Raw genomic sequence first — 14,804 nt, forward strand, 5'->3', positions numbered from 1 at the left:
CTTGGCTGGTCCTAACACGGAAACTGCGGCAACCACAAGACATTTTTTGGTTTTTCATGCTATATAGATGGAAAATGTGCTCAAGCAGCAGACACACTGGATTATTTCCCTCCACACATAATGTCCTGCAATACCTCAGCTGTCTCCAGCGGCCTCCGATATGAACATTTCCAGGTTCTCTGCCGAAAACAGATTTCAGTCACAGCAGCAGAAAATATAGGAATAAATAAAACGAAAGTGACATTATAAATCCAGAGTGGTTTATTGGTTTATCAGCTGGCAGGTTTGCCAAAGCACCATAAGAAACAAACTGAGTAATAACCCTCCTTTATATATTTCAATGGCAGCAAGATGCTTTCAGGAACAGTGGTATTAAAGCATGAGTAAACAATCCAAAGAAAACATAACACCTTCATGAGAGGGTTTAATACATCTTCAAACAAAAGCACAGCTTAGACAGCAGCTTTCATACTTTGCACGCTACACTTTTCTTTTTTTTACAGCTGGCTGCAATTCTCATGGAAGAGGGACTGACATGAATCGAATGGGAGCCACACTGAGAGAAGGGGGGAAGGCAGCGGGACACACTGCAGTTATAAACAGGGATTAGAGATGAACACGCAGATACTCGCTTCCATCAAAAATGCCAGCCAGCTCTATGCTGCTGCTGCTGCTGCTGCTGCTGCTGTGTACACGTATGTGTCCAAGTGTGTAATCATGTGGTGGGGTGAGTATGTGGGGGAACAAATCAGCTTTGGGTAGTTGATCTGGAACAAAGTGGCTCAGGAAGCAAGCAGAGCTGTGATTTTATTCCCTAATGTTCGTGAACAACATTTATAATCAGGGTTTAGAGCGCAGGTTAGGAAGGACGGGCAGATTTAGAGGGACTCTCACATGGAAAACCGACCAGGAGGCAGAGGCAGTGAAGACAGACTGAGACAGCAAAGCACAGCTCAGCGCAAACGGACGTAGAAAAACAGAAAAGTGACCTGAAATAGTCTCACGAGAGAGCCACAAGCCGGATAACAACAACCTTCCTCCTTTCAACAAGTATCCAACTTTGAACGCTCACACTGGCGTGAAGTGAAGTGTTATTTTCAACAGGAAGAGGAGGATGGATTTCACTCATAATAAGTGCGCAGACACAGTAAATCTGCCCAACAGATTTCTGCGGGCTAGCAGCGGGGGCTACAGTCATAATAAGTCCAGGCAGCAGAAATGTGTGGCCTGAACCACATGATCACTATGACGATGGCGAGACTTCACTTAACTCAGGTCGTATGACTGCCGGGGGAGTTTTCACCTTAGGGACAAAAATCCTAAACAGTGTGACACAACAACGGCTTTTCTTTAACTCAGTCTAACAAACGGGGGATTCTGTTTCACAGTAAAAGGAAGCATTAATCGCACACACAAAAAAAGAAAAAAAAAAAACCCACAGTACTCGCTCAAGTACGGCAAAGACGAGACTGTTCGGCTGGAAGAAAATCAAGTAAAAGAATGATACCAAGGGGCTTTGGTCCCAGTCCCGTTTTTGTCCAAGTGCTTCAAAAGAGCAGAACAGACTGCTGCAGAATGTTAAACACAGGTGCTTTGCCAAAAACGTGGCACTACAGCATATTCTTACTTACATTAAGAAAAATAAAACAGCTAAACTCCGTACAGTATTTACATATTTTAGCTCAGTGCATTACGGATATCTCTTCCATTTCTGTTTGTCAAATCTATACAAGTCTGTATAGAAACAGCGTGAAGCATCGCAGGCGAGGAATGCTTGTGTTTGGAACTGGTGCTCAATTGGTCTTGGCATGAGAAAGTCCCCAGCCAGCGCCTTCCTTATTAAGTAACAGACAGACTTTGTTTACATGCAGAGTGGTGCCGGGCTGCAGGCGGCGGAAGGGCCCGGCTCACATAAAGTTTCTGGAGGCTGAGCTGCTCCAATCAGCATTCATGTGACCCTCAGTGGCAGTGGTAGAGGCTTAACCATGCAAACACATTTGGACCTTGTTGATGTTTGTAATAAATGAAAAACATGCAGTTTGAGGAAAGAACAACTGGAACACCATCAACAATTTATGAAAACACAGAATATTCTTTGTTCTGGCGCCCTGGTAGCTCACTCGGTGGAGTGCGTACAACGCATCAAGGCTGAGTCCTTACCGCAGCTGCCTGGGTTCGATTCCAGCCCGGGTCCTTTGCTGCATATCATCCCGTCTCTCTCTCCCCTGCATCATTCAAAACATTTGACAGACCGAGAACCACTGGCTTCCTTCGTGCTCTAAAAATCAAACCATGACATCTGTGCGGGTAGTTTGTTTGGCCTTTCTATAGAAACAAGACTTTTACAGTATCTGAGATTCCTGACATCTGAGAGGCTCAAATTAAACCTGCAGCACCTTCCTCACTTTTGACCTTGCCTGTGTATTTTGAGCCCTTTGCAGTCAAGACCGAGCGATAATCTGGGACAAAGGGATCATTACTGCTAATACAATTTCGAGTGTTTCCCGTCATGAGGGGTGGAGAGAAGCTATTGGGTGTTGGCTTCAAAAATCTAGGATATTACGCCTACTGGTGTGTGACTCACTAAAATATGTTGAGAAGTTTTGGATATAAAAATACAAGAGAATATAAAACAGAATCTTTTGGCATTGACTGTTCAACAGGTAGGTCAAAACACAGAAAATCATCTAACGGGGGTGACAGTCATGTTGTCCTGAAGTTTTTTTCTTGGCCATTTTATTAATTATGTTCTACGCGTTGACCTCTTCGCGCCTCTTCACGAACACTCAGATTTCAGACAGGCGGCGACAGCAGACGTCTACTTTTGAGCACGCTGTCTTGCCAGTCGCTTCATGAAGCAACAAGTTACTGTCGCGATGATGATGATGCCCACAAACAAGGCGGAGGAGACTCCGATTACCAAGGGGATGAGGAGGAGGTCAGCAGCTGCGGGAAGATAAATAAAGAGAGAAGGATGCTGTGATGTAAACTGACTGATGTTATTTTTTCAACAGCATTAAAACCCATGTTCAGATGGGGAAATGTCAAATATACATGGCACATAAATAGGAAAATGGTGGGAAAAATTGATTTGTTTGGTTCAAGCTAATACAGATATGGACTTTTATAGTACTTTTAACATCCAGGCAGCACACATATTGATGAAAAGCAAGTTAATGGACTGTGCAGCTGGATAAATGAAAAGCACAGTTTGCTCTGGTGATTCACTCATCTAGTGTTGGAAACTGAGTCCATTTGGTCTTAATGTAGAACAGAAAGAGGGTCAACAACTAAAACTGCTACCAGTGCAAACCCATCATTAGTGTACAAATGATCACGAGTCCAGCAAATGTTTTATACAAATATATTCTGGATTTTTAGACTGGAACTAGATGGGATCACAATGCATAACAATGCAAACCTACCCACGATGCACTGAAGATCATTTCACCCAAATCACCTCCAGATGTAGCAAATACACATTTCATGTTTAATCTCCACATCAGCTCCGTTCAAGTCATGTTTTAGCCGCACATTTTTCCAAATTCAACAAATTGAATGCATTTGGGTTTTTGAATGTTGGCAGGACAAAACAACATTTAAAACCTTGGGCTCTGGGAAATCATAATGGCCTTTTTTTTTTGACATTTCATAGATGAAACGACCAGTCGAGAAAATAATCAGCAGATCAATCGATCATGAAGCTAATGGGTAATTGCAGCCTTGCTTGCAAGCCCATTTTGAACTCAAGGACCATGACTAGTTTTCTGAAAGTCCCACAGTATTAAATTACTGCGACATGTCACAGGAACACGAGACATGAAGTTCATATCTACATATTTGAGATATAAACGCAGAGAAACATGCCCTGCAATCTGCTTGGGATGGATGTGGACAACAATCTATCTTTATAAACTGTGCAGACACAGGCTACCTGTCAGTCTGTGACTGATGGTCCTGTTTGATCCCCAAACCAGCACGAAAAATCTGGATGGGGAAGCTGCAAGGGTGGCACTTACCCCCACTTGCCCCAGTGGGGCTGCTCAGTAGCAGATCAGCCTGTAGTTGTACTGAGCAGCTTCCAGATGTGAATTACTTTTATCCACCATCACTAAGATTATAAAAACCAACTTACCTCTGGCATACAGGTAAACAGTCACTGCATTTGACTCCGCTTTGGCCCCCGTGTTGTACCAGCCTCCATGCGGGTCCTGCCCCCATGCCTCGGCATGACACGCATACATGCCCTGATCGTCCATCGTTGCTGCGTGGACCCTCAGTCTGTAGCTGACAGCGGACAGGCGGTCGACGCTAACCTCACTACTGTTGGTGTAGATCTTTGCAACACCGTCGTACATGAGGGCAGCTACCACTCTGGGCTTTTCCTCAACGGCGGGGTCCGGCAGAGTCACATCAGATGCTGGGCTCTGCCCCTCTTTGACGACTGGGAGTGGCCACCGCAGCCACTGCACCTGTGCCTGGGCGGGACCTGTGGTTGTCACGGCGGCATTGCAGATCACGGTGACGGTGCTGCCTCTTTTCAACAGGGGGCCTCGAGGGATCTGAGCCACAGCTGAAACCAGCACGTCTGTGGAGGGAAGTGGTACGTTCAAAGATTAGTTTATGGAGGGTGAACTGAACATGTGTGCTAGCTTGAGAACAAAACCCAAATGTATGATTTTCATTTGTGGTCAATAATGAGCTTAATAAGGTGATCTGACTTAAAGAAAATTGAGCTAATATGCATTTCTGAGAAATATGAAGAGATCAAACCACAGATTGCAGTTTTAGCAGTCTAGCCTTGAGCACTTGAACACTACACTAACATCATTTACCCCTGATGTTTTCAGTAAAACTGCTGCTAAGAAAATACTCAAGCTTTATGAATTTACTAAAAACTTTAAGACAGATTTGCAAAACTGCAACTGCGCTTGGGACAGCAAGCATCAGAGGTCTTGTTGCAGACTTGAACTCAGCCAAATGGCCCACAGCCCAGACCTCTCGGCCCCCAAGGCACTCCATGAACTTAAATGTATTGAAATCATTTCTTAGACCAAACCAATACACAGGTTTTAGCTAAATATTTTTGACCATTTATCCATTAACATTAGTTTTAGCTATTTCAACCATTAATCCTTTACTTTTTAGCAGCACTGCTCACCTTTGGTCTTCAGGTTGATGGTGACCCCCTCAGACCTCTGGGTGAGCGTTGCAGGAGTAGAGGGGCCAGGGTTTCTTCTTCCAGCGTACACACTCACCACACATCGATACACCCCCGAGTCTAAGGGGCGGGCTGAGAACAGCTTCAGAGAGTACCTCCCTTCTGCCACTTTCTCCATAGAGCCCCCGCTAGCTCGGCTGAGGTCGTCCTCCCAGCTCACAATACCGTCTGGGCTCATCCGGGCCACCTCCACCTGAACGTAAAACACAACGTGTCTGCAGGTGTTAGATTGTAAGCTGAAATTTATTTCAGTCAACTTTCTAGAATCTGTGAATACTTCATATTTTTGCTGGCGATTACCTAAAGTGTGCTACAGCTTAGTAGACTGATGATGTTGGTCAAACACACCATAATGTCCAGTTTTGCACTTCTTGAATGAAAAAGGCTGCTTTTTGAAAGCCAACTCTCAAGGGTCATTTATCACAGCTTTGCCTCTAGCACTTGAATGCACCACGCCTAAAAATATTTCAAATCTATCTGTAATTTTGAATAACCGTGAAACAATAATGTAACTCTGAGAAGATAAATTACACTTAATGGTGACTATGATGGATTACCTAGCCACCTCTGCAATTAAATCTATGAATGAACTATGAATCTGTAATATTATTAATTTGATGTGAAATGTTTCATCAGTTCCCTCTTTCACTTCATACAAGAACCGATGCATTCACTTACACTTCTGTCAAACTGTGCAAGCAAAAAATAACACCTCTACATTTTCTACTATGCACAACAATCGCACGCATTGAGCTATATCCTGCAAACAACAAACCCTGTTAGTCCATGAACTCAGCATACTGAGAACAAGTACCTCGACTCCGCCGGTCCCAGCTACATCGCTGCTCACAGATCCCCTCCTCATCCACTGGACCAGCAGACCCGAGCTCACTTCAGACGGCAGCCCCAACACCTCACACGTGAGGATGAGAGGTGAACCGACCTGCAGGGTCACCTCCCCTCTGGGCGAGGATGTTACACTCAGAGACGCCGCTGGGGAATGGAAAAGGTGGAGGGAGGCAGCTTAGTAAAAGTGAAAGAAAATCCTCCTTTGTGCAGAGGAGCAAGCAAGTAGACTGCGACAGTAAAAATCTCACAGAAGAGATATATCAGTATCATTGCTGTGGATAACATGCAGGATAAAAGGGATTAGCACTTTTGACAATTACATTTGCGCCGTGATTTTCTACTATTGCTCTATGAAAGAGACTTGCTGTGTTGTATTCAGACATACAAATAAAGCAGAACAGCAGAGGCAGAACATAGCACAAATGAGTACGTGCAAGTTTGTTTAACGAACTGAAAAGGTTTCATATAGTTTGTACTAATCCCCTGGTATAATTAGAAGATATAAAGACTGGTCCATTGTGTGAGCAAAGCCTCATTTCACCACAGCACTTCTCTAAACACAGATCTGCTCGCATTACTTATTTAGACAAAAGGAGACATGTCAGACCATTGTGTTCACCAGACAACAAGGGCCAGAAAATACACAACGAAATAGTGCTTGTCAGCGAGTGTCGGGAAAAAAAAAAAACAATGCATGCATTGATGAGATTCAAAGCTCAAACAGCAGCTTCAGTTTTACTGCTGAAGAGAAAATAATTCACCTAAATAACTTTTAGCTCCACTACTTCCTACGAAGAAGCTGTTTGTATCTCTCATCAGCAACTCTGTCAAGAAAAAGCTAAATAGTAATAATAAATAACATTTCAATCCAGCTCAAGCAAAACTGTGTGTTAACTAATTTTAATCAGATTATATGGATGAAGATGGTAAATTGGCAAACATCTGCAGTATTGTCCTATAAACAAACATAAAGAACATATGCACATATACTGGGTTAATGTTTCCATCCAAAATGACAGTCCTGTTCTGACACATCAGTCTGACAGAGAGATAGTCCTCCGAGAGGACAAGTTGGGAGAAAAGATTACTTAATCCTTTAGATCTACACAAGCTCTTTACAATTTAAATTGAGCCAAGCTGCAAGGCAGCGGGCAGATATCCAGCTGCTCGGCCAGCGAGCCATCGACCCATCAAATCCAGCTGGATAATCAACAAGAGAGCTGAGCATCACGCTCGTCAGTCAGGAGGTCTGACAGCCGACGTCCCGAACAGACAGTAGGTAGAGCTGCAATTAGTCAGTTGACACAAAATTAATTGGTAACTATTTTGATAATCGACTAACTGTTTAACCATTAAACCATTAAAAAATTTTAAAAAAAATAGTTTCAGGTTCTCAAATGTGAGAATTTCTTACAATCTTACTTGATAGTAAATACAACAGTGCAGTAAAATAAGACATTTGATGAAGTCACCTGTGATATGGAGATATTTCACTGTTTTATAGATCAAAGAGTGAATCAATTAATCAAGAACATAAGAAGAGTAACTGATTCGTTCCAGCCCTAGCAGTAAGATCGTCATCCATCTACACAGCTAAGCACATCCCACCAGGCCATCCAAGCAGCCAATCAGAAGCCCCAACACTTTCTTTTTTCTATCCGACAACCAGCTAACAAACAAGGCAATGTGCTGACTACAGATGCATCAGTATTTAAATCAGGCCCATTTCTATCATCAGTGAACTGCTCAGTTAGCCAGCGAGACGTTCAGTTAAGCTCTAAGTAACACAAACATCCAGTCTGAAATCTGGAAAGAGTCCAATGTCCTCAACAGCACAACAAGTCCAGGCCGACTGACGCCACAGAGAAAGAGTCAAGACTCCTGAACTGACATGTAGAAACCAAACTTCAGTCACTCCGCTTTTATTGTCTCTGGGTTATTCTCCAACTAGAGCAGCCAGCTTTACTTCATGATATCTTGTGCAATATGATTGTTGCAGAGCGACCTTTGTACTTGCCACACGCTATCATGGTTTTGGGAAATGTCAGCACAAACACTGGCACGGTTTCTCGGTTACACCAACCTAGTTGCTGAACGGTCAAGTTGCCAACGTCCATCGTCCTTTGTGCGATCTTCTGCCAGGATCGATCCCGGTCCAGAATCCACTGCGAGGCCTCGCAGAAATACGAGCCGGTGTCGTCTGGCTGCACCGCTCTCATCCTCATCACGTACACACCGAGCCCGCCCTCCCCGTTCCTCTTCTCCAGCGTGATCTCGCCGTCGTCGTACCGCTTCTTGTACGAGCGTCCGGGGACGACCCCCAGCAGCTTGTCGATGGAGATAATCTCTCTGACGGTGTTGACCTCCCCTCCGGCTCCGCTCCCCAAACCCTCTCCGCCGCTGCGCTTCCCAAACATGATGGACAGATGGGTGAGCTGCTCCGATTGGATGCCGGCTGAGCACGTCAGCGTTAATTCGGCCCCCTCTGGCACGGGCTGGCTGGTGAGTGAGCGGGAGTAGCTGATCTGGAGTGTGTCAGGGATCACTGCGGGTGTGGACACAGACAATTATATTACATCAAGAAGCTGCAGGAGCCAGATGGGAGGAAAATATATGCCAAATTTAATTCCTATAACCTGTGTACCGTGTCTATGTTTAGAACACTAAATCATGAGACGGGGCTGCCGAGAGTGACTGCAAGCTGTTAACCACCCTTAGCTCTCAATGGATTGGACAAAGAAAGAGGGATTAGTTGGCTGTTTTGAAGATAACACTCTTCAGCTGGAAAACTAACACCCAGCACCCAACAAACACAAACTCAGTGGTGCACAAAGATGCTGATGATGAATAGAAACAGAACTGGTAACCATATGGATGGTGGAAAATTGCCAGAATATTTTGGATAGCTTGAGCAGTTGGCTCCTTGCAGAAGGACAGAAAAACAGAGAGGAGGAAGCAGAGCACAAGCTGCAGACAGTGAGTATAAATAGCAGCTCAGGATGAGAACTAAGCTGAGCACGTAGTATGATTCATCAATGAAATATCTCATCCATCTGGCTGATTGAGCGCAGAGTCGCTGATAAAATCTTAAACACTCCGGTGAACTTGAACACATCAGTTTGGTTTCCAGTACACCTCACGACGAAACTATGACTGCCATCTCAACGGGACCGGGGTTGGCTATCGTCTGGAATCATGTGATAGCAGCTGGTGATATGACACAAGGCTTTTGGTAGCAAGACCGAAACGCTGGCTTGCTTGAAGAGATATTTCCAATTAACAAACGAAGCCGCAGCTCTCGGGCTTTGAAGGTCGTCTTAACACGAGCAGCCCAACAATTACACACACTCCGGCAAAATTAGCAACATTTTGATTTCACTCAATCGGGCATGCATTGAATGCCAGCCTCTGCTGACTTGCCATTTTTCAAAACTCTGTACTACTGGCACATTTTCATCTTTACCAAAAAAGGACTGAGGACTCCGTACCCAGCACTGGCTATTAAAAAAAAAAAAAAAAAAAACAGGAAGAAGCTAGAGGCTTGCTGGTCCTGCTGCGCGTTTAGATTAGCTTTTTTATTCAGTTGGACTTCCAGGATGTATTGACATCATCAGGGTTGTGTTTTATTTATTGTTTTACTGTGCATCTGTTTTCATATTTTTGTACGTTACTGACTGTTAACATGTGATCAATTGTACGTAATAGCTAGGACATTGTACATAATAGTAGCTTTCTGATGTCATCTCATCTGGATTACTGATCCCTGATCTTCTCTCTGGTAAAAGGATGAGTCTGGTGATATTCTCTATTTTTCCTATTTTCAACAGATACCATGAAAAGATCAAACCCAACAATGAACTGATTTTCTCAAGTATGATGTTTGTTTTTCCTTTCTGTCACAGACCTCCATTGTTGCCCAAAAACTATTCAATCTTTTAGTTATATTTATATCTCACCTTTCACAGTTACTGTGGCGCTGTAGTTCCCCTGGTAGGTGCTGTCCGTGCTGGGTGTGTAGCACTCGTACTTCCCCTGGTCTTCGGCCCGGAGCCTCTGGATCACCAGCCTGACTTTGTCCCCCGAGTCCCTCTCCACCCTCACCTCCCCGTTCCTCACCCGGGCCTGGAACGGGGCGTAGGGGAAGCCCTTGTCTCTGGTGGACACCACTGCCATATGCTTACCACCAGCATCATCCCTGTACAGGAACCACTCAAAGTCCTGCGTACGTGGGCCTTCGTAGCCTGACACGGCACAGGGCAGGGAGAGGGGGAACCCTGCAACACGGTAGAGGGGTCCAGGGGGAAGTAACACGTCGCGACACACAGCGCACTGGAGCACTGTGCAAGAACAATGGGGACAAAGAAAGAGAAAGAAAGCGTTGAGTGGTTAGGAAAGATGGGAAGCAGTGACAGTGTTTCTGCGGGTCACAGTCTCGCAGCATGTTTGGTGGATGGGCTCACCGATCAATATCCTGAGCTGATGACTGACTAACGGAATCAATACATGAAATAGCTTAGGAGAAAAAAACACGAGGGTTGGGGCAAGGCCAGCTTCCCCTGAATACAATGACACACTTAATAAATGAAAAACATTAAACAATCATCTCACTGGGCTTATCAGCTCATTCCCTGATTACTTTGGTTAATTTAAAGGAACAGTTCACTAAAAAACTGAAGTTTGTACTCAGCTACAGTTTCAGTAAGACTTGCTGAAACTGGCTGTGTCTCACTGCAAAACAGTAAAAGTGGCATTCAGAAATAGAAGCATTGAAAAAACAATAATGCTCTAAATAACAGTTATTTTCATTTTCCATTAAAATTATTCTCAAGCAATCAGAAAACAGTGATAAATGCTCAACTTGTCTTGGCTTCTTTTGTCGGACCGACAGTCCAAAACCAAAAAGTATTCATTTTACCGTCACATGAAACAAAGACATGCAGAAATTTATCTCAACGGACAAGCTGAAACTAGGTCGCGTTTGGCTTTTTTGCTCAAAAAATAACATGAACCATAAATCGATTATCAAAACAGTTGCTGGTTCATTTTCTGTCCACTTATTGATTAATGAAGCAATCGTCTCAGCTCTAAAAAGCAAATTTTACCAAGTCAACTGCAACATGTGTTCCCTCTGAACTTAAAGAGGTCCAGCAGGTGGTTTGCTGGTGTACTTAGTAGTTCTCTATGAAACTGGTGTGTGGCTTATTGTGTGCAGCTGCGTTATATATTAAGAAAAAGATGTTGATGTTGAGTTATGCAGATGTAATGTCTCAATGCTCAAAGCAGCAGAACCCAAAGGTTGCTGAGTGCAATGTTTTGGGAATGAGCTAAACCGGATATCTCCAAACTGCAAATCACACTGAAACTGAATAAAACAACTCTCCTCAGGCCAAAGGAAAAATAAAATGGACTCTATCCCCATTAGTGTTCAACAAAAGCCTGGCAACACTGGAGTTCTGGTTATGAGCAAAAATATTCAGTGTGAACGCCTCAGGGCTGAGAGCTGCCAGCTTCCAGGTTCAAGACTCATTGTATTTCACATTTTGTCTGGCCGCATACCCGACTTCCCCTGAAACCTCTCTGAAGGAGCTGTAGGCTCAGACCAAGCTGGGTTATCGAAATACCAAAAGCTTCTTCCAGCCACAGGCACTGAAATTCCTCATGTCACTACTGTTTTCTCAGGATAAGGGTGCTTAAAATATTCACATTAATAAATATTCACCGCTTTTAAAAAGGGTAACACTGTGGATGATTTTACCATTTACCAAGAATGCAATCTGAGATGATGCATGTGTTTGGACTGGCTCTACAGACTTCCTTAGGAATTTATATTCATCTTTTATATGCAAATTCGTTTAATTTCTTCCTTTAGTTTTTTGCAACAACACAATTTTTTGGTCATTTTAACCAACTGATAAACGAGACAAATGCTAATATGAAGCTAATACATCTGGAATAAAAAAAAAGAATATTAATAATCACGAAAGCTTACAAAAATTACTTTAAAAGTAGTCCTACTCCAAACCTGGAAGACGCATCGATCTTTTTCTCTCCCCATATTGATTCAGGGTGCTTTCTTTTTCCCCACATTTAAAAGCAGAAAGCAGAAACACTATGAGTATTTTATAGTGTTATTGACAAGGAAGCTGTATTAACTGCTTAACAAGGTCAGTATCTGCATGCCTTCAAAACCACGGTTAAAAGCACTTAAACACATAAAAAACCCAAATACCTCACACCAGCTAACACTGACTTCATTAGAGTGGCATTAAGCTGTTGAAGTGGATGGACAGCCGGAGGTCAGACAGCCTGACTCCAGAGTAACTTATTCCATATTGTGGGAGGAAACTGTTAAAGACATGAAAAAGGGTGCACGCCTTCAATGCTGTTTCCTACCAAGTGCTTTAAATTTACATGTTTATTATCATTATTTCAAAAATGCAAATGAGATGTGATTACCCGACATAATAATGAACAAACAAGCGCCCACCAGCGGAGCTGACACTGGACAGAGGATCAGCACCAGCCAACACGCCCTTTTACCATCACCCAAAGCTGATAACTACCTGATCAACTAGAAATACAAGCTGGGTGTGTTTCGGCACTCCCCACCTCTGTGTCTGGGTGTGTGTTTGTGAGACATAGAAACAACTGGAGCTTTCTCACAGGCCGAGCCGCGGCCCCATAACACCACGCCCATAGATAATGACATGGGAGACTAGTGGGAGGCTTAAGCGGATCATGTCCTAATTAACATTGGGCCGGACTGATAGGGCTGGGGGACACCGCAGCCTGCGACGACGCTCGATACTGTCTGGATTAGATGCTGTGCAACCAGGAGGGAGCCCCGATTTTCTTATCAAGGGGAGCCCACAAAGAGATGCACGCTGGACCGAAGACTGAACGCCGTGTGGCTATTAGATCTGAGTCATAGAATTATGAATATTGTGTGTCTAAACTGTTGCTTTTTGTGCATCGAAAATATGAAGCACAGAGTTAAAAACACAAGAAGCTCCAATGGCAGAAATATTAAAAGACAGCTTTGCATTTTTTAGCGTAATTGCCTTCATCTGGTTTGTTTATCCTATTTTTCCTTTTACATTAAGTCTTATTTAAACTCTTAACTGACTTCCTTTGTTTTCTTTGGTTATCTTGCCACGTTTTCCCTCACAAAGAACATCCTCAAAAGCAAAAAAATCTTCTGGGATCAGAAAGCACAGCTTTGTTACTCAAGATTCAATAGTTTTATCTCATTTTCAATCGTGGCTGATAGGAATAGCAAATAGTGACAACACAAAACGGCCACAGTCAAACAATAAAACTGAAGGCATTAAAAAGGTTTGAATATAATTCATATGTTAACTAGTGTTTCTACAGGGTTGGTATGACTACAATAAAACAGCTGTTGTGTGAATACCTTTGCTTGGGACTTCCTGTATGCCACCAGGAACTCGGTTTATTTGCTTAAAACCTGTTTCTCTCACACCACTGACTCACCATCCGTCAAAACAGACTGTGTCCAAGCTTTCTTTGATGGTGGATTGTCCCATCTGTGCTGTAAATCTATAATCTATTCAGATAGCAGGTAGGAAAATGACTCGCACACCACAGGAACGTGAGAAATGATGCTTCATACGATGACCCACAGGGCTGCAAGTTGATGCGCAGCCAAATCAGATTCAGAAAACACCTAAAATTGGAGATGCATGTAGTAGAAAGTACAATGTTGGTCTGAAATGTGAAAGTAGAGTTTAGTTGCATTGCACCACTGCTCCAGTAAGAGTAACAATGCAATCCCAAAACAGTCTGTTACAAGTTCAAGTCCTGCATTAATGGCAGGTCAAATCATGAAATGTAGCTGCAAAATGCAACTGAATAGTCTGATTGGCATGAAGAAACAATCATGCAAATGCATCTGCATGTGACAGATGGCCAAGCGGTTTTATTCATTGTGTGCAGAGCGAGCAGGTACCAGGCGGACTGCACTCACCCCAGTGTAGAAGCACGAATAATGCCGTTTTCATCGAAGCCATCATGGTCCTCATCTTCCCCCCCAGTGCCCTGATGGATTACAGTGAGTCAGGTTTCTGTCTCCGCGCTCCTCTGCTCGTTTATCGCCGATCATAGTTCATCCCGCCGTGGAGACGGACTGTTCCGCGGACGACACCGCACACACGACCGGATTATTTCTGAGGGGAAAAGCGACGACAACGTGCAACAATGCGGCCAAACACTGATTACACACAGAGGCGAGTTAGTGCCATCTGCTAACTGCGCGGCGGAGGAATATTAGCGCGTGTATTAATGTGCAAGGCTGCGAGTTCAATCACCTCTTTCACGCGCCGTCGCATCTCCGTCAACACATCGACGGCTCCATCAGGTCCCGGTTTGGTTTGAGATTATACCGCCTCGACAGACACGCCGTCCGGTTCAGCCACAGAACGGTTGGCATCACAGGGGGTTGGGGTGTGTGTCAGAATGTGTGTGTCTGTTAGGGGGAGGGGGTAGCAGAAGAGGGAGGAGCGTGCATGTGTAAAAGCGGAGTCAAACTGGTGCCATTGGTCAAGAAAGCGACGGTGACTGTTTAAACCAATGATAATAGAGTGTTTGGAAAGCGGTTGAAACGCCACCGTCACACCGCCAGGGGGCGCCACAGCAAAACAGATACACTCCATTGTCTGTGTTAATGGCCTTGTCAGGTGGGTTAATGGTTTAAAATGAGTGTATTATTGCCAGT

The 14,804-nt window shown here is 43.9% G+C and overlaps 1 protein-coding gene across 1 annotated transcript; it reads right to left on the reverse strand.

Annotated features, from left to right (window-relative positions):
* Positions 1-238: 238 nt before the first annotated feature.
* Positions 239-14,534, reverse strand: igsf8 (immunoglobulin superfamily, member 8). Its single transcript, XM_041961272.1, has 8 exons — positions 14,398-14,534; positions 14,058-14,256; positions 10,027-10,407; positions 8,154-8,615; positions 6,036-6,214; positions 5,162-5,414; positions 4,136-4,588; positions 239-2,946 (listed from the first exon to the last, which is right to left on the reverse strand). Exons 2-8 carry the CDS (start codon positions 14,110-14,112, stop codon positions 2,819-2,821), a joined length of 1,911 nt encoding a protein of 636 aa, XP_041817206.1. The 5' UTR covers positions 14,113-14,256; positions 14,398-14,534; the 3' UTR covers positions 239-2,818.
* Positions 14,535-14,804: the final 270 nt, after the last annotated feature.

Source organism: Chelmon rostratus, chromosome 2 (genome assembly GCF_017976325.1).
Source record: "Chelmon rostratus isolate fCheRos1 chromosome 2, fCheRos1.pri, whole genome shotgun sequence".
NCBI classification, from domain to species: Eukaryota; Metazoa; Chordata; class Actinopteri; order Chaetodontiformes; family Chaetodontidae; genus Chelmon; species Chelmon rostratus.

Excerpts from the sequence above, each read along its gene's own strand:
- igsf8 (XM_041961272.1), bottom strand. The coding sequence starts at position 14,112 with ATGAGGACCATGATGGCTTCGATGAAAACGGCATTATTCGTGCTTCTA. Across the intron at positions 10,408-14,057 it reads ATTCGTGCTTCTACACTGGG|TGCTCCAGTGCGCTGTGTGT; the intron begins GTGAGTGCAGTC and ends GTTCTTGCACAG. Across the intron at positions 5,415-6,035 it reads CTGGGACCGGCGGAGTCGAG|GTGGAGGTGGCCCGGATGAG; the intron begins GTACTTGTTCTC and ends TTTTACGTTCAG.